Source organism: Chrysochloris asiatica, unplaced genomic scaffold (assembly GCF_000296735.1).
Source record: "Chrysochloris asiatica unplaced genomic scaffold, ChrAsi1.0 scaffold00280, whole genome shotgun sequence".
In the NCBI taxonomy this organism is placed as follows: domain Eukaryota; kingdom Metazoa; phylum Chordata; class Mammalia; order Afrosoricida; family Chrysochloridae; genus Chrysochloris; species Chrysochloris asiatica.
In genome coordinates this window covers 2138714-2163634 of record NW_006408798.1, presented here as the reverse complement: position 1 = coordinate 2163634, position 24921 = coordinate 2138714, and the positions used below count along the sequence as shown (strand labels likewise).

The window sequence follows — 24921 nt, the reverse complement described above, 5'->3', positions numbered from 1 at the left end:
CAGGAAGGAAACATGAAGGTTTATAAGCAAAGGGAAAATGTGTTTGCAGACTACTCTTCTTTATGGGTCAAACAAAAGTAAGAAACTCTTTCCTTTTCAGCATATGCTAATAATCTAGATCAAGGCCATCTATATGAGTGACTCAAAGATGACTTGCTTGTCAAATAACTGGAAAAAGAAAGAAGAAAAACACCCGGCCTGTGCAATGGGCTCAAATACAAGCTTCTAAGACTTATAGGAAAAATTCTGATCGGAAAAGTTCCATCTCAAATAGTGCTGAGAAAGCTTGGGGACAGAGTAAGTATGTTGGCAGCAAAAGCACAATATAATAATCAGACTGCTTTTGCATTTTCTACCACAGCCCACAAAGTTCTTGAGGTCCTGGCAATACCTTAGCAAGTGATTGATCTCTGATCCTGCAAAAGGTTAGACATGGCTACAGGAAATACTGTTTGTTTATAAATGGAGCTGCACCAAAAGTTTCCCCATGTATTATACAAAATGACCAGAGGGTTCTGACTTCTAAAGCATAGTATGTCAGTTTCACCTAGACTGGTGGTGCTGTAGGATAAGTACTGGACTTCAAGGTCAGCAGTTCAAACTCATTAGCTGCTCCTTGGAAACCCTATACAGGGTTTACTATCAGAAACATCTCGTTGGTGCTTAACAATAAGTCCCTAAGTAGGAGTTCTTAGGGGTGCAAATGGTTAATACTCTTGGCCACTGCAAATAAAATGTTCAAGCTTTGAGTCCATCTAGAGGTGCCTCCCAAGAAAGGCTAGGTGAGCTACTTCCAGAAAAATCAGTCACTGAAAACCATATTGTTGTTGTTGTTGTTAAGTGCCATCGAGTCGGGTCCGTCCCATAGCGACCCTGTACAGGGTTTCCGAGGGTGTAAATCTTTACGGGAGTAGAAAGCCTCATCTTTCTCCCGCGGAGCGGCTGGTAGTTTCGAACCGCTGACCTTAAGGTTCGCAGCCCGATTCGTAACCACTACGCTAAAACCATATAGAATACAATTATACTCTGATGCGCATCAAGTCATCATAAGTTGGAGTCAACTCAACCCCAACTGGTTTAATCAATAAGGAACTAGAATAAATGGGAAAGGAATCTGATATTAGCTACTAGAGGACACGTGAGTTGGAAGCACTGGGCTGGCCCATCTTTTCTGTTAGCTCAGGGTTCCAAGGCAGCTCTCTTCCCTTCTATCCTATCTTCTTTTAAACAGCACCATTGACGAACTCTGGCTTCACATATTTGCCCTGTCCTTAACACTCTCACACACCATCCTGCCTCTGCTCTTGCCTCCCAGACAGAAAAAAAAAAGGGATGAGAGGCAGATTTTAATACTGCATCAAGTCTCCATTGAAACTTGGTATCTCTAGAAGCTCCTTTAATATTTTCAGTCCTTTGATGTATTAATTGGGACACCTTTTAACCATCACAAATCTTTATCCATTCAACCATTCATTTATCCATCTAACTAAATTTTATCTATTGAACACTTAAATTAGGTCCTGTTTATCTTTTCATTCTTCATATAAAATTTAAAAATTACAATAGAGTCTCAAAGAATTTGGTATCTTCCTTGAAGAGCTAAAGATACTTGAGGGAAGGGGGTTCCCCAAATACCCAAACCAAATGAGATTTCAAATTAACTTCCAACTGCAATTCCCAAAGTCTGCTGAAATGTAGACAGACGATACACTCTGAAGAGGGACTAAAAACTATGCACTAAAAATGTAATCCCAGTGATAGGTTATATGATTTGTACTTTGTCTTTCCATCATTGGGTCACCAATTTTTAGAGAAAATAAATGATTTAAGTCTTAGACCATTGAAAATTTAATCAAAGTCTAGCTTTCTCAGATTTGCTTGGGTTAAACAGTCATCAATCAGGCATAGTATTAAGTCATTTACTAAAGAAGCCCACAAACAAAAGCATTAACACATCTTTCAGAAATACCAATTTTGCACCACACAAGAGGCTATCTCATTAAACAATCATTCTGTTTTTGAAACTAGAATGGTTTGTCATAGTAGGTCAATCATTCTTGGAAGTTAGCTATTCACTAGTTTGAGGACCATTAACATTTCTGGGTCACCAGGTTCCTTATATTAACCTACAAATGATGTCCTAGGACTATGAAAATCATTTTATTTAAAGTAAATGGGCAACTGAATTCCAGGGAACAAGTTATTCACCTATGTACTTAATGGCAGAGGCTGAGTACTGAACTTGCCTCCCCTCTTAAAAATAGCAAATGTACTTGAGGCAATGGGAATGGACAGGCAATGATATCAAATTAAAACTCAGTACATTAAAACCCAATGGTTATGATACTATTCCATGAAGTTATCTGCAAACTAAACAATTTAGCTCATTCAATAAAGCATGTTTGGCTTGAGCACTGTGCTCCTTAAAAGAATTATATATATGCGATCAATGGACAACAGTAACTCTAAAGCACAGATTGGAAGACAAGCTAAGTTAATGGAGGCGTAACAATACAATACTGCCGAGAAAGGGAAAATGGCGGCACAGTGAGAAGTAGTAGCCATTGGCAATGAACTGTTCATGTAACAATTGATTAGGTGTATACTTCGTTGTGTACATTTCCCCAAAAATGATAATTTTAAAAATTACTAAAACACTCAATGATTAAATCTTGGTTAACTTTTTCTCCTCAAATTTTGTCTTGGTAACTTTTTCTCCCCTATTTTTCATTTCACATGTGATCCCTAAAATAAAATTAAACACCTGAAATTTTGTAACAATATGAGCTAGAGGAAAAAGCACAGAATGAGGAAGCTAGAGGAAAATCCACAGCAATTACATAATTATTTCTTGATAAAATCTTGTTGGCGGCAATTTGTTAATATGATCAAGAAACTTAATTGTTCAAGCCATTTAACCTGACATCCTTGTCTCTAGAAAACTGGTCAAAGAAATTAACCGAACAAAAATATTTACATTTAGGAAATTATCACAACGTAAAAACTGGAAAATAACAATTATGCAGCATCAGAGGATTCACAAAATTATGAACAAACTATAGGATGATATGTAGTCCTGGTATGGCACTGTGGAGTCAAGCACTGGACCACAAGGTCAGTTTGAACCACAAGCCACTCTTTGGAAACCCTATACAGGGTTGATTCAAACTCACCAGCCACTCTTTGGAAACCCTATACAGGGTTGCTATGAGTAGGAATCAACTTGACGGCACTTAACAACAACAACGTAGGATGATATAAAAAATGTTCACAAAATTGTGTTTGGGGAAAAAACAAAAACCTTAGATATTATAACATTTTACAATGTCATTCCAGTTTTCATTCTTTCACTGTCTTTCAATCTCTCTCAAGCTTTATCTTTTCAAACTTTCTCTCTCTGACACACACATAGGACCACAAGTGCACACATGTACAATAGAGTGCACATGCAAAGTTAAGATGGAAATACATGAAATATTTGTCAGTGAGCATATGTTTTGTTCTCTGTAGTATTTTTCTACACAGTATTTAACAAGATAGGTTCACTGTGAATTAGAAATAATGCAATGGTAGTAGGTTTGGTTTTTTGATATACTTGATGTCCATGTTTATTTAATGTAGATCTTCCCAATAGAATGTAAGCACTTTAAGAACAAGGTTGATTGCTGTTATTTTTGTTTGTTCTAGTTGTATTGTTTGTTTCGCATAGTGTCTAAAATATAATAACCTTTTTAAATGACGACTGAGTAAATAATTATGAGGCACTTATTGAATGAAGGTTTACAGAGCAGATCCATCAGTTTCCCATTCAACAAATCCTACACTTGCTTTCATCTCAATGATTGCAATCCCCTCCATGTAGCACCACTTACTCCACTTCCTCTCTGTGGTTCTTGTTTCCATTCCTCCTTCTTTCTTGACCCTGCTGAACTTTGTCCTTGGATAAATGCTGTCCTTTTGATTTCAAAGAGTTGACCATTCATTCTGTGGTGTTCATACCTCACTAGTGTTAATATTCCCCCTATAGATCTATCTATTGCTTGACTGAAAATTGAGCCATGGAATTGATTTCTGTTCCAGATCTGAGGGCATTTTTAAGAGAGATAGCTATGTGTGCAGATTCTTGCAGACTGGCTAACATTCTGTGGTATCTCTGGTCTTCAGCTCATTTGCTTAAATGGCATATTATTTTCCTTGCTTACTATTTTTAGAGTAGTGGTTACGACTCGGGCTGCGAACCTTAAGGTCAGCGGTTCAAAACTACCAGCCGCTCTGCGGGAGAAAGATGAGACTTTCTACTCCCGTAAAGATTTACACCCTCGGAAACCCTGTACAGTGTCGCTATGGGTCAGTACCGACTCGACAGCACTTAACAACAACAACAACAACTATTTTTAAGATCAAATTCTTCATGGTAAAATATATAACAAAAATGTCCAATTTTTCTAATGTCACAGGTACAACTCGGTGACACTTACTACATGCACAATGCTGTGCAGCCACGACTACTCTCTATTTCCAAAACTTTTCCATCACCTGAAATATAAACTAAGCAATTTCAGTATGAAATGCATCTTAAAGAAAACAAAAATCCTGACAATGGACCAATAAATAACATCATGATAAATGGAGAAAAGATTGAAGTTGTCAAAGACTTCATTTTACTTGGATTCATAATCAACACTCATGGGAACAGCAGCCAAAAAAATCAAATGATGTATTGCATTAGCCAAATCTGCTGCAAAGGACCTCTTTAAAGTGTTCAAGAGCAAAGATAACAATTTGAGGACTAAACTTCACCTGACCCAGGTTACGGTGGTTTCAATATCCTCATATGCATGTGAAGAAGGTTGGACAATGAGTAAGAAAATCTATAGAATTGATGCAGTTGAGTTATGGTGCTGGAGAAGAATATTGAAAGTACCATGGACTGTCAGAAGAACAACAAATAAATCTTTCTTGGAAGAAGTATAGCCAGAATGCTATGTTACCAGGAGGGACCAGTCATTGGAGAAGGACATCAAGCTCTGTAAAGTGGAGGGTCAGCGAAAAAGTAGAAGACCCACAACAAGATGGACTGACATAGTGGCAGAAGCAATGGGCTCAAGAGCAACAACAATTGTGAAGATGGCACAGGACTGGGCAGTGTTTTGTTCTGTTGTGCATAGGATCACTATGAGATGGCACTTAATGACACCAACAACAACCCATTAAACAAGATCTTCCTATTCCTCTCTTCCACAGCCTTTGATAACCACTAATATGCTTCTGTTGCTATGCATTTGCCTATTCTAGATATTTCATGTAAGTCGGATCACTCAACTTTTATCCTTTGAGTTCTGACTTACTTAACGAAATGTTTTCCAGGTTTATCCTTGTTGTAGCATGTGTTAGAACGTCATCTCTCTTGATTGACGAAATGTGGTGCTGCAGGAGAATGCATTGTATCAGAAGGCCAGTTTGAACCGGGTCAGCGGTTTAAGCCTACCAGTTGCTTCTCAGAAACCCTATACAGGCTCACTATGGGATGTAACCAACTCGATGGCATTTAACAACAACAAACAACAATATTCCATCAGGTGGATATACCACATTTTGTTTATCTACTTATTGTTGATGGATGCTCCTACTGTTGTCACCTTTTGGCTATTGTGAATAATGTTGCTATGAACACAAGCATACGGGTGGTTTGTCCTTGCTTTCCTGTATTTTGGGTATATAACTAGCAGTGTAACTCTTGGCAGTTCTAGAGCATGTTTAACTTTTTAAAAAACTGCCAAACTCTTGTGGCTTTCCTTGCTTATTTTTGCCTCCTCCCACCACACACGATCCCGCCCTCCATTAGGAAAACCTTCCCCATTTCACCTGTTAGTAATGCCATCAATGCCTCACTTTGCCCACAAAACCATTGCCAGCAAGTGAAGTTTCTCTAAGGTTGCTATGGGAATCCTGGTGTTGCACTGTGCTCTAGAGTGCAAAGTCGTTGGAACCGCACAGTCAGTGATTCAAGCTCACCAGCCACTCCTTGCAAACCCTATATGGGTCAGAACTGACTCAGTGACACTTAACAACAACAAGCTTGCTAGGAGTCAGAATTTATTTGATGAAAGTGCATTTGTTTTGGTTTGATTCGGTTTTGGTTTTCTAGAACTTACTGGGACGACTCATTTGAAAGATCAACAACACTTATTTAAATGTCATTAAACCCTCTTTTAGAATAGGAGTCCATGGACCACCACCTGATTTTGCAAATACAGTTATCCTAGAAAACAGCCAAGCATAGGTGCTAGAATGACAGAGTTAAGGGATTGTAACAGAACTATGTTGTTGTTGTTGTATGCCGTGGAGTCAGTTCTGACTCATAGTGACCCTGGACAGGGTTTCCAAGGCTGTAAATTTTTACAGGAGCAGAAAGCCTCATCTTTCTCCTGCGGAATAGCTGGTAGTTTCTTACTGCTGACCTTGCAGTTCACAGTCCACTTCATAACCACTACGCTACCAGAGCTCCTTGTAACAGAGTTATATGACCCATAAAACCTAAAATACTTACTATTGGTCCATTACAGAAAAAGTGTACTGACCTTTCTTCTAGAATACCAGCATACTTGTAAATAATGGGGTTAACACCAAAATTTCATTCAATTTGAAGATAATTTTAGGGTAATATAGTCCAAAGTCTTTGTTTTAAAAAATTAAGTGCCTTAATAAAATCCTAGCCAATAGAATTCAGCAACATATCAAAAATTAATACATCATGACTAAGTAGGATTCATACTAGGAATGCAAGGATGGTTCAGTATTAGGAAAACAATCAATACAATCCATCACATACATAAAACAAAAGAAAAGAATCCCATGATGATCATATTGATTGATGCAAAAGGGCATTTGACAAAACCCAACATCCATTTCTGATAAAAACACTCAACAAAGTAGGAATTGAAGGGAAATTCCTCAACATAATTAAGAGCATATATATAAATCCAAGCGCCAACATTTCTATCATTGGAGAGAAACTGAAAGTATTCCCTTTGAATATAGGAACCAGATAAGGAAGCCCTTCATCCAAAAAAATAAAAAATAATAAAAATTAAGTGCTACACAGATATAAGGATTACTGTTATTGTAACATTCATATACCTAAATTTGTTAAGAATCTATACTATTTTATGTCAAAAATTTTGTTGTTGTTAGGTGCCATCAAGTTGGTTCCAACTCATTGTTGTTGTTGTTGTGAAGTGCTGTCGAGTCGGTACCAACCCATAACGACCCTGTATAGGGTTACCGAGGAGCAGCTGGTGAGCTTGAACTGCTGACCTTACAGTTCGAACGGCTTTGCAGCCTGGCACATTAACCCACAGCGCCACACCAGGACTCCCTCATAGTGACCTTGTTTCCAAGGAGCAGCTGGTAGGTGGTTTGAACCACGAACCTTTGGTTAGCAGTTCAGTGTGGACTCTGTACATACTTTCATTCAAATCCTGTATCTGCTGTTTGATATTGGGCAACTTATACAAATTATTTATGCCTCAGTTTCATTATCAATGAAGTGGAAATCCACTCCTTCCTCTATTATTCCCGCAATAAATATACAATGAGTGCTATTTGACAGGAACTGCATTAGGAGACAGGGACCCTGAGTGGTGCCGTTTGTACTTTACTATTAACCAAAAGGTTGATGGTCTGAATCCACTCTATCTCTGAGGAAAAAAATCTGGCAATCTATTTCCATAAGAGTAAGCCATTGAAAGACCATATGGCACAAAGTTCTACTCTGAAACATATGGTATTGCATGTATCAGAATTAACGCAAAGGCAACAGGATGGTTTGATTGTGCTAGAAGACAGATAAGACAAAAGAGTCTAACGTCATTCCGCTTTAACTGCATGTGCATCTGAGGACCGTTCTGAGAATTAAATGGCATAATGCCTATAGAGTAAAGCCAAAACAAAATGAAAGAAAAAGAATCCACCACTGCTGTCAAGTATATTCTGACTCATAATGACACATTTAAATAGAGTAGAACTGCTCTATAAGGTATTCAAGACCATAAACCTTTCAAATCAGACTGTCTCGTCTTTCTCCTGCAGAAGAGTACTTAACACAATTCCTTGTTTTTTATGGTAAATTGTATGTCCTTATAATATGGTGGCTTTCCTCCCTCATCAAAATTAATACAGAACAACTTTTAAAAGTTCTGGTGTGGTGCAGTAGGATAAGTACTGGACTGAAAAGTCAGTTTGAACTGCAAGGTTGGCAGTTCAAACTCACCAGTTGCTCCCTGGAAACCCTTACAGAGGCACTATGAGTCAGAACTTGACAGCACTTAACAACTTTTAAAACTCTCCTAAAAAGACAATTCACTGGACGGATTAATGCTTTCCATTTCCTCTATAAAATGGTCCTATGTTACTAAGTGCTATTGAGTTAGTTGGTTCTGACTCATAATGACCCTATGCACAACAGAACATAACACTACCCAGTCCAACACCACTCTCATGATTGTTTTTAATGTTTCAACCCATTTCAGCAGCCATTGTGTCAGTCCATCTCATTGGGAGCCTTCTTCTTTTTTGCTGATCCTCTACTTTATAAAACATGTTGTCCTTCTCCAGGGACTGTTCCCTCCTGACAACATGGCCAAAGTATGAGCAATGAAGTCTCACTATTCTAAGAAGCATTCTGGCAGCACTTTTTTCAAGACAGATTTGTTTGCTCTTCTAGTAGTCCATGATACTTTCAATACTCTTTGCCAAATCCTAATTCAAATGCATCAATTCTTCTATGGTCTTCCATATTCATTGTCCAACTTTAACATGCATATGAAGCAGTTGAAAATACAATGACTTGGGTCTGGTGCACCTTAGTCCTCAAAGTGATATCTTTTCTTTTCAACTCTTTAAAGAACTCTTTTGTACCTGATTGTCCCAAATCAATTAGTTGTTTGATACCTCTCGGATGCTGCTTTCATGAATGTTGATTGTAGATCTAAGCAAAATGAAATCTTTGACAACTTCAATCATTTCCCCATTTATCATAATGTTATTTATTGGTCCAGTTGTATTTTCATTTTCTTTACAATGAGGTGCAATCCATACTGAAGTCTTTGTTTTCAACAGTATTTCAAGTTCTCTTCCCTTCCAGCAAGTAAGGTTGTGTTCCTGCCTATAGCGTGATAAATACATTTAATAGCGTAATCACTGGTGTACAAGCACACGTCTGCTTCTTTTGGTTGAATTTCTGTTTCTCTAGAGGCTGTTTGTAGCGTAGTGGTTACGAATCGGACTGCGAACCTTAAGGTCAGCGGTTCGAAACTACCAGCCGCTCCGCGGGAGAAAGATGAGGCTTTCTACTCCCGTAAAGATTTACACCCTCGGAAACCCTGTACAGGGTCGCTATGGGTCGGACCCGACTCGATGGCACTCAACAACAACAACAGAGGCTGTTTGTTGCCTTTGTTCCCAAATCTCTTGAAGTGAAGTATACTTGGTAAATATCATGGAAAGTAAAGAAAAGAATGGCATGAAAGGAAATAGAATGGTTGCTTCATATAAAATCTAAGTTGGATGTTTTCAAGGATTTGACAGATAATTTTCAAATTAAATGTGAGAGCATGAAAAGATCAGAGGCAACCATAAAAATCAAGAAGGATTCTACAGTAAGAATGTTTCTCAAGTCCTCACATCTAAAATCAATCCTATCCCCTCTGCATACAGGGTTGATAGGGATGGGCAACTTAGACATTGGTTACCTAAAATGGGAGAGGCTATAAAGGTATGAAATTACAAATTAAAAATTAAAGGCATGAAGTTACAAATATAAAGGTTTACAAATTTTTAAGAAGGAGTTTAGTTTCAGAGTGTGTGGGGGTGGGGTGGGGGGTGGGCAGCAACAGAATCCCCACTGAGTCGTTTTCATCTTGGCTAGATGCATCTGGTGAAAGTAAATGGGGATAAGATTCTTATGATTTAATAGTGAGTAGTTGTTATCATGACTAATTGCTACTGTCACATCTGTATAGGTAGAAGTTTTGTAACAAAAGGAGGGGAGAGTAATTAATCTTATAATCCAGGAATAAAAAATCCTAGGACCATCAAAGGAAAAGAGCATGAGCAGAATGTGGGACCCTATCCAGAGAAGCAGTGACACCAGAGATGGAGGCAGAGATGAGGACATGGAGAGAGGGAGCAGCTGAGGACTCTAGACTCATGGAAACAGAAAGGCTGTGTGCTTGAAGCCAGGTGCTGGTGGCCAGGGTCAAGGCTTGCAGAATGTGTCCTTTGGTTGTTTAAATGATTATATATTCCTGAGTGGTTTTGTTTACATCCCCCCACCCACCCAAGAGTGAATAGAAGCAAATACTGTTCAATGATGATGCACAGAGGAGATTATAATCATTGCAATGAAATGATGAGTAAAACTGATGTTCCCCCATTTAAACTGATCACTCAATTCACAATAAAAACCTTAGAAAAAAAGAATGCTTCTTAGGTATTTATGCTCTCATCCCAAGGAAAATAAAATTGGACGTGGACTTTGTCTTCTTAGGTGTGGTTTCTGCAAGAAAACATATAACTCCCAATCAGCAGCCAATACTCAAAGATAAGGCCTTGACTCTTCCTCAAACTTAGTGAATATGGTTTAAAATAAATATTGTCATTTTTTAACAGGGCATTTAAAATTTTTTTTGATTCAATATCTACTCTTGGTTCCACAGGCATGAAGTAAGAGAGATTCTTTTGGATTCATTTAATGCAGTATCATTCCATTGGTAATAAAGCATTCAAAGAGGAGTACTGACTTGTATTGCTGAAGTCTAGATTTCAGGTGTGTTCTGATTCTATTCCTTGGATATCTTGTGATAACAGAGAGGTAAATAATTACCTTTAGATGTGTCAGTGCCATCTGCCTGAATAGATGGTAGGTAAGGTGTTGAGAACAAGAAATTAGTCTTACTCTTCACCATACTCCCCAGCACACATACATGTTGTTATTATGTGCCATTGAGTCAGTTCCAACTAATAGTGACATTATATAGCGTTTCTAAGGAGCAGCTGGTGAGCTTGAACTGCTGACCGTGTGGTTCAAACTGACCTTGTAGTCCAGTGCATTAACCCACAGCACCAGACCAGGACTCCACACCATACATTGCTGTTGCTCTTGTTAAGTGCCAAAAAGTCAGTTCTGATTCATAGTGACCCTGTATAGGGTTTCTGAGGAGCATCTGGTAAGCTTGAACCGACCTTGTGGTTCAAACTGATCTTGCAGTCCAGCGCATTAACTCACAGAACCACACCAGGACTCCATACATAGACCATACATACATAGCACTTGGCGATAAATAATTTTTATCTTTAATTGATACATTTTGTTTCTCACTTCATCACAACAGGAGAGACTGGGATTTTCCCAATTTCTAAGAGAAATGAGGTTTATAGCAGGGGAGAAATTCTATTGTGCCTGTCAGATTGTGTCACTGAGCGCTCAGCCTCACCAATTGGCACATGTTCTTTCCTTGTCAGTGCAGCAAGATGAGCAGCACCCTGCTCTCCAGATGGTTATTTGTTCCACCAGCCACCTTTGCTGCATCCCCGATTCACTCCAGTCTAGGAGAATCTTCAGCATTCATGCTGCAAGGCAGATCCTGCCAACAACTTTGCCAAATGGCTCCTCTCAAAGTCATGGGATGCCCAGACAGACTGGCTCCTCCATCTGCAGCGGCTTTTGGCAGAGACACATTTCCTTTTCTGGCTTCGCCTCTTGGCTGCACCAGAGCCATCCTGCCAGAAGCATGATCTGACCTATCAGTAAGTACATGGAGGCCTGGAGTTCTAGGGTCCTTTACTACCCATGTCTGTGTTCTCCCAGTTTAACCACCAACTATAACATCAAAACATACTAAAAGACCTTGAAGATGGCCAATTCGGACATCATAGAATGGAAGACTCAGAAAGTTCTATAGAGCATATACCTCCCCTCCTCTACTTTCAGTCTCCCTTTAGTAGATTAGGAAACTTTAGTCCAGAGAGTAAAGGTGACTAATGGTGGGGACAGAATTGGGAATAATAACCAGGCCTTATGATCTGCACTTCTTATCACTGTCTATGATACTGCAAGGCCTTTTCAATTTCCCTCACTTTATTTCTAGGCACGTGATCAAAACTAGAACTTTTGTTTTGGCATTGATTCCAAATAATTATTTCTTTAGAAAGATAAGTTTTCTGTTTATGGTGTCAACATCATGTCTTTTTTTTAAAAAACCAGTTGTATCAACTCACCACATTGAAATCATCTTTCAGAATACAGGCTCTAGACTCAGACAGACCTCAGTGTGACATATGTTCTGCCACTTATTGTTATGAGAATTTCAACAATTAATTATTAATCTCATTTTTCTTCATTAATATTTATTACAAATGGGGCATAAGAACAGTAGGAACCCAAAGAGCTGTGAAGACTGAATGATAAAAATATTGTAAAGTCCAAAGTCTGTGACTGAGCATAGTAAACCTTCCCCAACTGCCAGGAATCAACATTGTTCTTGATTAGCACTCAACTCAATAGTAGATTTAGGAGACGTAGTACTGTGAACACATAAATAGGTATGCGAGGTATCCCCATTGTCTACATTAGGAAATTGAGGTTCACAAGGTAAAATGACTTATCCAAAATTATGCAGAGAAGATATGAAGGACCAGAAAATGCTTCTTACCATTTTGTTAAGAAATGGGAACAAACAAATTTGACTTTAAGGATGACACCATCAGGAAGGCAAGATTTTCACAAAAACATATCTACATGGACAATCAATGCAGCATCTTATGTAATATAAGAAGTTGAAAACAATTTTACATCCACACAAGAACCACTAAATAAATTATGGCACCTTAGAGCATTGTGTAACCTTTTAAAAGAACAATGCAGACCTAGGCGTCCTGGAAAGGAAAAATCTCTAAGCCATATTGTTGGGTAGGGGTAAAAACAGAAATAAAACACATTTATACAAACAATCCATCTTCAAAGATTTACTTACACATGCGTATTCAAATGCAGAAAAATGCATAGAAAAGTGGCTATGAGAAGGCATACTCAACTACTGACAACAGTAAGCCCTGGGGAGAGACATGCGATGAGCATGAACCCATGCTTTCCTTTATCTAATTTAACAATGCTTGAACCTTTTCAAATAAAAAGATATATATGTACTGTTTGCCTAAGAAGACATAAAGGCAGAGTGAAATGTGAATAACACTAAACACCACCGCTGATGTGAACCAACAGACTGTCTACCTCGGGTTGCTTTGGCCCCAACCTGACTTCTGCAAAGTCACATGTTGTTGCCTTTAAGCACCGTGGAGTCAGTTCCCACTCATAGCAATCCTCTATAGGGTTTCCAAGGAGTGCCTGGTAAGGCTGAACCACCGCCCTTGTGATTCAAACCGACCTTGCAGTCCCGTGTACCACAAGCAGTGTTAATTTTGGCAAGCTTCTTGTACCACTATCCTCTCTGGTAAGTCCTTCCTGGAGATATTTTGTACTTATAGTTCAAGTTCTGTCTTTTAGATCACCCGGGACCTCTTAGCATCTTGCAGCAATATGCCCAATTAAGGTCATTTACAGCGTTTCCATCCTCTGCACCATTATACATCTCTGGAGGGCACAGAGCTGAGCCCCTACATTAAGTGGAGGCAGCAGTCAATGAATCCTGTGACTTCTTCCGGTTCATCCACTGAACAGGAATTCATAGCAGCTTAATAAGCAGTACTCATTGGAGGAGGCTATAAGTGCCCCAGCATCAAGCCTGTTACATTTTAGGATACACCTATTTGTATGTAAGGTACTCACTGGCAGATCCTGTCTTTCACAGGTTAGAAATGCTTACAGGAGTCCTCTAGACCCCCAGACTCCACACATCTTTTGCCCCTTATCCACATGTTGTTGTTAGGTGCCATTGAATCTGTTCCAATTCATAGTGACCCAATATACAACACAATACAAAACAAAAAAACACTGCCCAGTCCTACATCATCCTTGTAATTCCTGCTACGTTTAAGCCAATCGGTGCAACCACTGTGCCAACCTATCTTGTTATGACGGGCCTTACTATTTTTCACCAACCCTCTACTTTATGAAGTATGATATCCTTCTCCAGGGACTGGTCCCCCCTAATAGCATGTTCAGAATACATGCCATCTTCACGTCTAAGGAATATGCTGGCTGTTCTTCTTCCAAAACAGGTTTGTTCATCCTTCTGGCAGTCTACGGTCTATTACGTTTTCTTTACCAACACCATAATGAAAACATTATGAGGAGTTTTGTTTTATGTGGAGGTATATTTCATATTAAACACTGTAGTTTTTGATCTTCATCAGTACATAACACAGGCTGTTCATGAGTCTTCCTCTAATCCTGATGCCCCGTTCTTCTTCATATTATCCAGCTTCTTGGATTATTTGTTCAGCATACAGATTAAATAAGTATGGTGAAGAATATGATCCGGGTACACATCTTTCCTGATTTTTAAACCACTATATTTCCTCTTGTTTTGTTAGAGGACTGCCTCTTGATCCATGCACAGGTTTCACAGGAGTAAAAGTAAGTGGTTCTGGAATTTCCATTCTTCTCAAAATCATTTACATTTCCCTTTTCATAGTAAAACACAGGTAAACATTTTTCTGCACTCACTGCCTTCAGGTGCCTTCCACCTGACATCAGAAATGATAACCCTCATTCTACAGACTCTTCTGAGTCTGACTTCAATTTCTGTCAGTTTCCTGTTGTATTTACCCACACAGTCCTCTTTATCTACTTATAAATGCTATAAGCAATCAAGTCTCTTTATTCTACATCACAGCACTAAGAAGCTAACTTCGCCCAAAATACATACACACATACACACAAGAACACACTCCTTCCGTTTCCCACAGTGGCCCTTTTGCCAACAAAACCAATGAAAATGAATTCATTTTTCATGGATTTAACACATATATAGTCTATCACCATCTCTCTTAACTCTTTTCATAGTGAACCTGGAGCAGAAGAATCCAAAGGTTTCTGGATTATTTAAGACAAAATTCCTGGATTATTTAAGACTGTGTAGAAAGAATCTGATATTCCAATTAGATAACTTGTCTGTTATGTCAGAGGTAACTTATAGCATGATTCTAGAGCTGTATATATTGGAAAAGGAAATTTGGAGGTAATGAAAATCTATTTGCTGAAAGCAAATTTATCTTCTCGTTGATGTAAGCAAAAGAGTACAGGGTTGGAGAACTGCTCTGGCCAGAGTAGACCTTAGACATTTCCACATTTATGTGCAGGACACACTGCCATTCCAATGCTGCCTCTGCTTCACTCATTTCACTCTCATTCAGGCAACCATATGAGCTGCAATCAGCCCTGAAGAATGGGCTTAACTGGCCCAGTGGGACCATTTCACTATATAGAACTGCTACTGTCCTAGGCTTAGGGGTGAGGATGGGGGTGTAAAAGACTCAGAGAAGACTGAAAGCATGCAATGAGTTCTCACATCTTGATCAATAAGTTCCATACATATTTTTCTTCTTTTTATTATAGGAAAAGATACAGTAGAAGTAATAGACAAGAATATGTCAGATAAGGGCTGTAGCATTGGGTAGAGGAATCCAGCTGTCTCCTTATGGAGTCATGGATTAGGTCCAGGAATCTACACTGCGGAGCTGGGAGATGAAGGAATGAATGGATTCAGCAACACTGAGTCATACCATGGGAATGTCTGCAGAGGAAGGAACTCAACCTGCATTTCCCCCCCCTAAAATCCTGATGAGATGCAGCATGAGCGGGCAGAGATGGGCTCTAATCTTGGTTCTGCCACTTAGAAGTAGGCAACTTTGTAAGTATATGATAAGAGTTTCTTTGCTTCTCTGAACCTCCAGATTTCTTATTCTGAAAAACAGGGCTAACACAACTGTTCTTACAGGGTTGTGAATGACTGTATAAACATATGAAAAACACCTAGGGATACATTAACAGTAAGTCTCTGGGTTATAAACATCCAACTTGGGGGCAACTTATATGAAGGGGTTTTTTGAAGCTCCCTTGTACTGCCCTTTTGTGTTATTTAAGTTTCCTGACACTTTGATACCACTAACCCAACCCCTATTGTTATTGTTGTTGTTCAGTTCTGTGGAGTCTGTTCCAACCCTGTATAGGGTTTCCAAGGAGCAGCTGGTGAGCTTAAACTGCCGACGTGTAGTTCAAACTGACTTTGCAGTCCAGTTCATTAATCCACAGCGCCACACCAGGACTCCTACTCACCACATCACAATCACCTTCACTTGCTGCAAGTACAGCTTTTAAATCATTGAAAAGCCTGAGCCTTTCCCTGCACCAAAGACTAAAGACCTGTTCCAGCCTACCTACAACTTCCATTTAAAGACGTGCTTAGAAAAACAGATCTCTTTCATAACCCAGGGAATGCCTGTATTAAAGAAACTAGTTCCTTCCCCTCCTCTAAATATCTAAATTAGACCCTTAGCTTCCTCTTATGCAAATGTGAGACTCTAGGAATATCAGTGTACAGCTGTACTCTTTCATTGAGCATTACCAATATTTTGACAGGGCTGGCATAATATTATTCACTCCAGGTGCTTCGGTATGTTTCTGACCAGCTCTCATAAAGGGTTTGGGATTGCCCCTGGGGACCCAGATGTTATTGATGAATAGTTGCTAGTGATTTTCGATGCACTCTGGTTATTATGTTTAGTAGCAGATTTCCCATCCCCAGAAAGGTCACTTACAAAAATATAAGGCAGCTTCTTCAAAACCTTCCATTTCAGATTTTCCAAAAATAGCTGAGAGCTTAAATATTCATTCGTTTGATTTGGTAATACCATTCTGAGCATGCATTTGCATGCAAATACTGAAAAACTCAAGGAGTTACAAGGTATCTCTCCACCATAGGATACCACCTTCTTTTATTTTTTTCAATTCCTTCCCAGCACTTTCATACCAAAGGCCGTTTTCATGTACATTATTAATTTTTATTCATCACAACATACCTCTTCCTTGAGCATAGTGAGATTTATGTGTGTGTGTGTGTGGGGGGGGGTGTCTCCCTACTTCCTAACTTTTATTCTTTGTGTCTTTATGAGGTTACAGTATTTCACAAATCACTCAAATCTTAGATTTGTAGATCCTCAGGACCTAATTCTCATTCAAAAGGACTCTTATTCTAGCACACTGCTGAGAAGTGGCCAAATAACTTTGTTCAAATGAGTTCAGTATGTGGTTAATTACTGCTCACCAGGGCAGTCCATTCCACTCTGAGGTACTTGATATTACAACCAAGCCAAAATATATTTCCTTGAAATTTCTTACCCATTGGCTCAAATTCTGCACTCTGGAATGCTCTTTTCCCTATGCATTCCATGCCGTCACATGGTTTTAAATACTCTTACTCTGCAGCTGATTGCTAATCCCAGACTTGTATCTCCAGTCCAGGTCTTTCTTCTGAGTTCCAGACCCAGATATTTGACTACTTAAGAGTCTCACTGTGCGGCTAGATGTTGCACTGTCTCCTAAATAAATTGATTTCCAAAGTCTGTTTCCCATTTCAGGAAAGAGCCCTGTGTGATACATCCATTCTCTTGGCAAAGCCCTGGGAGCTGTCCTTGACACAGTCTTCTCTATCCACACCCAATTTACCATGCCATGTAAATTCTATCCATCTTTCTCTGGACTGTCTCAAATCCATCTAAGGTATACTGCTGCCACTATCCTAGACTATTTGTTGTTGTTGTTGTTGTTGTTGTTGTTAAGTGCCGTCAAGTCGGTTCCTACCCACAACGACCCTGTATAGGGTTTATGAGGAGCAGCTGGTGAGCTTGAACTGCCAACCTTGAGTTTCAAACTGATTTTGCAGTCCAGTGCATGGCCTAATTATCTTCCTGCTTTCACTCTTACTTATTTTATTAGTCCTGGCCCACACCAACCATACACCATAGCCAAAATGAACTTTTGAAAAACAAAAAAAACAAAGCTGATCAAAATCCTCTAATGGCTTTCGATTCGTTTTTGGATATAGTCCAAACCCCTTATGGTCAACAGACTTGATGTGATATGACCCCTGAATACCTCTCCAGTTTCTTTTGCTAACATTTCATGATGAGGAGATTCAGACAGAAAGTTGATAACATTTACAGTGACTATCAATAGCACTGCCACTTAGATTTTTACCATTAAGAGTTTGTCACACACCTATCCATTTATCCTTCTCTCCATCAAACTGCTAATCTATTTTACGTTAGGTGCATTCCAAAGCAAACTGCAGGCTCCAATCTTATTTTCATCATTGTTGCTCTTACTGCCTACACTCCAGCCACAGTTTAAACTTACTATTCCTTCAATCTGTCAGACTATTCTATATCACTGGGCTTTGACACCTACTAATTCTTCTACCTGAAATGCCTTCAGGCCTTTTTTTGTTGCTATTATTGTTAATTTCTAACTCATCCTTCAGTTTTCAATACAAAGTTTCTCTGAGAAGTTGTCTCTGAATCGTGAATCTAAATTGGAACCACTTTGTATATGCTGTCTCAGTACTTTGTGCCTCTCCTGAACATCATATCACAATTGGTAACTACTTATGTATTTGCATAAATATTTGTTTAATGTCTACCTTTCTACTCTATTGAAAATTCTATGAGGACAGAGACCTTACCTGTTTTGGAACCTACTGGATCATCCCTTCTGCATAAAGTTATTAACTTTTCTAATTAAAAGCAGAATAAACCAATACTTAAAAGGAGCATCATGGAAGAACTAAAGTTATACTGTCTTTCTTTCTAAGACCTCTGAAACCTTACAATGCCAGAGTATAACTAGCAAACACATTAAGGTACATTACTAAATAGTAAGAGCTACAGCTAGAAGATGGGCCAAAAGGAGACCATGATGGGTTATGAGGACCTCTTCTGGGGCTGTCCATTAGACTTTCCCCCCTCAAGAACATTCCAAATCAACACACAATCCAAAGAAAAATGGTTGTTTGCTATGTAAATACAGTTTATGTAACAACTATAATTTATTGAAAGGATTTACTTCAGGTTTTCCTGGTATTAAATAATTTCCTTGTTAGACAAGTAAAGAAACAGAGAACAGAGCAGTTATTTCCAAACACATTTCCCATTGTCTCTTTCTAACCAGATTGCTGCTCCTCTAAACTCATCATATATATTCTGTGTACGTCCCATTTGAAAGTAGAAAGCTTGATCAAAAAAGCTCATAGCCTGCTCTAAAGGGGTGAGGGTTTTCCTTGGTTCCAACAGAAGTCTAAAAATATAAACAGAACTTTACATCTACAGAGATCAGATATACGTGAGAGATGAATCCTTGATTAGGAAACAGAGTCCCATATCTGAAAAAGCCAATGAGTCCATTATGTTGACTTTATGTTTACAGTCATTGCAATCCCACCCAATGCTCTTGTTCACATATTATGCCATACATGTTTTTAAATGATCTTTTTAAAGAATTTTACCCTATATAGGAGCACACGTTACTCCCAAAGCAAAAGCCATTGTGATTTTCTCCATAATAGGGCTGGTATTTCCAGGAAAATGAGGCAGTTTAGAATTTCCTAGTGAAGGAGCCTGGGATCCAGAAGGCTATCTTGAGCTCAAAGACAAGCTTTTCCACTGGCTATCTGTGTGACCTTGACCATTTAGCAGTATCTCAGGCTGGGCTTAAGTAACCTTAGTTTCCTTATTTAAAATGGAAATGACATCCATCTAGCAGGGCTTGGTACATTCAGATGTTACATTTAAAGAGCTCAGCATGGTCCTATAACATAGTTGTTCTTCTTGACCCATAGTGCCCCTGTGTAGGGTTTCCAAGGAGCGGCTGGTGAGCTTGAACCTTGTGGTTCAAACCGTCTTTGCAGTCCAGCGCATTAGCCCAAGGCACCACACTCAAAAATGGTAACTTAAACAAGGAAGGAAAAATGAAAAGGGGAGGGTAGCAATCTGAATGACCAGAATAAAAAACCAGGAGTAATAGGAAAATTCTTAACAAATGCATATCACAGACATGGGTTTTGAGAGAAGGAGAAAGAAAGAGAAAAAGCCTAGCTAAAAGTGTCCTTTAGCATTTGCATTGCTCTTAGCTGGATGAACTTGCCTGCAGCTACCACTTACAATGCAAATTGAGCTTAGAGTCCTTCACACTAACCACACAGCAAAATATGTTTCAGCTTTAAATAGAACACTGCAGTGTGGAGTGATCTGAGCAAAGAGAAGAGTTCTGAGATACATGCAAAGGAGACACTGGCGGAAAAACAAAACAAAACAAAAAAAACAAACCTGTTATCTCTGAGCAGATGGGAGGAAAATGCAAAAATATAAAGGGAAACTAAAAGAAAAGCAAGGGTTATAAGAGAACTTAGAAGCTGTTTCCCCAGTAAATGGGTTTCAGTTAATGAGGGAGAAGATAGCTTTTAGGAAAAGAGGACAATGAAGATTCACTTAACATAGAATATTTTGATCTTCTGGTGCTCTTTGAAGGTATACCAGCACTTTCTAAGGTATGCATCAGAATGGCATGGATTCTTAAAGCTCTGGCCAGCATAATTGCTCTCTATGAGTAGGCTAAGGAGAACTTCCTGCTTTTCCTAATTTCTTCTGCTATTTATATTGTCTAAATTCCTTCCCCACCCCTTTTTCCATGCCATCACTAAGAATAGGTAAAGAAACCTGGAAACCTACTGTGAAATAAAGGTTTGGGTAAGGAGCTCTGGCAGCGTAGTGGTTACGAATCGGGCTGCAAATCACAAGGTCAGCAGTTCGAAACTACCAGCTGCTCCGCTGGAGAAAGAGGAGGCTTTCTACTCCTGTAGAGATGTACAACCTCGGAAACCCTGTTCAGGGTCGCTATGGGTCGGAACTGACTCCAAGGCACTTAACAACAACAACAAATTCCTTCCCCGCCCCTTTTCCCATGCCATCACTAAGAACAGGTAAAGAAACCTGGAAACCTACTGCGAAATAAAGGTTTGGGTAGCTCTCTGTGTGTGTGAGAGAGACAGATTCTCACACATCAGTAAGACTTCAGAAAGCAGAGTTCTTTGCTATAAATTCATGTTTCATTTCAGAGTTTACAAAACTACTACAAAATTGGAACACAAATTATGTAGTACCTAGGGTCCTAAAAGCAATAAAGCATGCAATTTTAAACTCATTTTTTTCTGACTACAGACAGACAATGAGCACCTCTTATACACATGAGCCCAACTTGGCTATCTTCTCAGCTTGCTAAGTTTCCTTTGCCTATGATTTGGGGCATAATGCAATTTACAAGTCAACTTTCATTCTTTGTAAGCATAAGCAGACAGAAATGTCCCAAAAAATCCAACAGACTCAAGAACAATTTCTTTCTTGGAGCTCAAATATAAAGCTAGTCATGTTCTACCTGGTAAGGGCATAAGTGACAAAGACCTAAGATTGAAGCAGAACATCTTACAAGCACATTTTATTACAAAAGTAAAAAAGAATCAGCAAGTATGGTGCTTGGTACAGCAACCTTGAAGAGCATTTCCAAAGAGCATCTGGTGGATTTGAACCACCAACCTTGTGGTTAGCAGTCTAGTGCTTATCCTACAGCACCACACCAGGATGCCATATGGTGCTTGGTACAGGGGAAAGATAAACTGAACGTCTTAAAACCATCTCTAACCTCCTAGAGGCTAGAGCTCATATAACTCTGCTTAATCTATCCAACACCATCAACATATTAGGCTTGATGATAATGATGATGAATGGAGAATTTATTTGCAACAATGTTCTTGTATTCTATCTTAAACTTCAAGGTATGTTTATAGAAGATGCTACCTTTACCCCCAAATTTTATGTGTCTTTTAATTTTTTTTAAAGAGTGTCAACTCTTTCAGTTCTTACAATCATATTTTTAAATAGTCCTTAGAAATGTTGCATCTAAGAATAATTAATAGGCCTTGTTACAGTATCCACAAGCACTTTCATACACATTTTCTAACATAGACATTAAAATGTGAGTCTTAATTACATACTTCAGATGAATGACTAAGGATTAAGGTTTACAGGCAGAAAATTAAAGCAAAAATGCAAAAGTTTTGGCATTTGGGGAAAAAACCACACACCTTTACTCTCTATTCACACACAAAAGGCAGAATGAGATTCCACCTGCTGACTTTCCCTGCCTGCCTGCAAGGCACTCAAGCTAATGTCAGAACAAGATGAGAGAGAAACGACAATTTCACCTCTTGGCAAAGCTCAGCTTGCTGAAGCCTCTTGCTTTCTGCTGGCTGTTGATTCAGCAGAAACTACTGCTGCAGAATTCATAATGGTGATTTTTAAAGGCCCCACTGAACGCATTGCTCGCCCCACGTGTCAGATTCATTCGTTCGCCCTAGAACACTATTTCCCCAGCACCCCTTTTATTTCTAGCTAAGGTACTTCTAAGGGGAGAGGGATTAGCCCTTTAGCAAAAGGCCTTTGGGGTTTGGCTTGTCTGGGCAGGTAACCTGGCTGGTTGAAGAGATGAATGGGCAGGAAATGAAACCATGCCCTCCATGCAGTCACTGAGAGAGACAACATCATTCTGCTCAGGGAGGGGCGGACCTGTGGTCCTTCGGGGCCCCTCCCTCCTTATCGTCCCCTAAGCCCACTAAAAGCATCTCGGGGAGAGGATCATATGTCTTTCTGGGGTCATTTTTCCGGCTGGTGGCCCCACCCTGAAAAGCCTAACCCCCAAGGGCTTGGGCTTTTTTTTTTTTTTTAACTCCCATGGGATCCGGTCCACCTGCTGCTGAACGCCAAGCTCGCCTGGCAGAGCCCCGATGGATGTGGGGCTCGCCAGCGACAGCCCCTGGGAGCCGAGTCCCCTCCCTAGCCCTTGGCCCGGAGGTATCTCAGCCACTACACGCCCAGCTTCCCGCGAAGCACAGCGATCCGCAACTTGCGCCCGGCCCCAGCGGAATGCGGTGGAGCTGGCGTTACCTTCGGTCGCATAGCTGTGGTCGCGCAGGAAACTGTTGTTGATTTTGCGGGTATCAATGTCCTCCTCCATTGACAGCAGGCTTACTTGCGTGGGAACCAGAAGCCGGCAGACAAGTATCCATGATCCCTCCCCGCAGCCAATTTCACAGGAGAGGGGGGCAGGGGAGCCAGTGGGACGGCACCATGGTCCGAGCCTGAAGAGGAGACGGGGAGGCGGAGAGAGAGAAAAAATAAAAACCCGGCAATGGAGCTGTCACCTCCTCCACTCGGGTTCTCAGAAGCTGCGGTGCTCCTCCTGCGGTGCGCTCACTCCAGCTCCAATTCCCAGCGCGGATGCTGCGCCTCTGCTGCCTCCACAGATGCGAAGATGTGCCGTGCCCCTAGGGGTCTGGTCCCTCCCGCCCGCCCGCCCAGGAGGCGCTCACAAGCAGGGCTGGGGAGATGCCCAACAGGTTCCCTTCGTTGGCAGCTGCTCCAAAATGCAAAAAAAGATCCCTCCTCCACCCGGGAGAGCGGACAGCCACGACAAAATGGTGCCTTTCTGGACCTTAGCTGCAGTGACGAGATGGCAAGGGCAGGATTCAGGCTGGCTCGGCCCAGATGAGGGTGCTGGTCCCACGGGAGGGTGAGTTCGGCAGGCGGGGGCTAGAGAAGCCGGCGGGGAGTTGGGCTGGGCGCTGCGGCCGGCGCCAGCGCACTCACCCTCACACCCACACGCGCGCACACTCGCAGCTGCTGCTGCTGCTGCTTCTGCTGCAGGAGGAGGCTGGAGGCGGTTGGTGCATTAAAGGCGAGGCTCCTCCCAACCGCGTCAGCAGCCCCAGGACTCTTCCACAGCAGCGGCGGTGGCTGAGGAAGATGCTGCGTCTGCTCTCTGCTGCAGTGGGGAGCACGCAGTGGAGAACCCACACCTGGGCAGCAAGCAGATAGGTTGCAGGTTCACATGGAAAGCATAGGCGCGTTCTCCTCTTCTCCCCGACATTCCGGGCATGCAGCAGTGGCCGTATCTACACTAGCGGTACCTCGCTGCTTTTTTTCCTGGGCACCTGCACTTCAGGACAGGAAGGGGAAGTAGGTTTCCATGGGTATGCAGAAAGTCTGTATCCAGGTCTCTTTTGCTCACCCTTAAGTGATGCATGCAGTTCCTTGGTAGAGGTAAATGGTGAAGCCTAGGGCTCCGAAAGGCTTAGAAAGAGGAATGAGAATGAGGAAATAGAGCTACCCAGAGCCTAGTTTAAATCCTCTTTGCTAGAAACAGAAAGGGAAGCAGGGGCCAGAACTTTGCAAGGAAGATCACATCTGACTTCCCCACTCCAAACAAAGGCAAAACATCTCCTTGGAACTTAGGGACACTGGTGTTTAGAAAAGTATCCTATCTTCTCTCTGACTGTATAGGCAGGGAGAAGCACAGGGCTGAATTAGCATTTAGTTAACCTTTGTTTTGTTGTGAAGTGCCACCAAGTGTATTTGACTCATAGCGACCCTATAGGCTTTTTGAGGAATGGTTGGTAGAATTGAACCACCAACCTTGTGGTTAGCAGTTCAGTGCTTATTCTATAGCTTCACCCCAGGACTCGTAGTCTGAAAAGGTTCTTTTTGCTTAGTCCTCTGCATTTAGTTTTAGACAAACTGCTGCGGCCCCTCAGTGTAGACTCAGCGTTAAAGAGTAGGGGAGCTCTGTGTTCACAGAGAGACACTGCTACCCTGAGGGAATTTCAAGGATCCAATTAATACAAAGCAAGGCCTTTCTTCCTCCATCAACTAGGAGGAAAATACAGGATTACTTCCTACTCTATGTTTATCCCCAATGTAAAGCAAGTCCTTCTTTGAGAAAAAAATGAGATGATTATTTTTGTGAATCAAACTCATATATGCAATGACTAAAAATCATGAGAAAGTCAATTTGGGGGG

General features: G+C 40.5%; 1 protein-coding gene across 4 annotated transcripts in view; it reads right to left on the bottom strand.

Annotated features, from left to right (window-relative positions):
* The window catches only part of PPP2R2B (protein phosphatase 2, regulatory subunit B, beta), a 701789-nt gene that overhangs the window by 384107 nt on the left and 292761 nt on the right, over positions 1-24921 (bottom strand). For 2 of the 4 annotated variants that reach the window (XM_006874504.1, XM_006874503.1), the window contains one exon: positions 23011-23204. The exons of the other annotated variants lie outside the window; for them this stretch is intronic. In XM_006874504.1, the coding sequence (XP_006874566.1) occupies positions 23011-23204 (194 nt within the window). The remainder of the gene's footprint in view (positions 1-23010; positions 23205-24921) is intronic. 4 annotated transcript variants of the gene reach the window in all.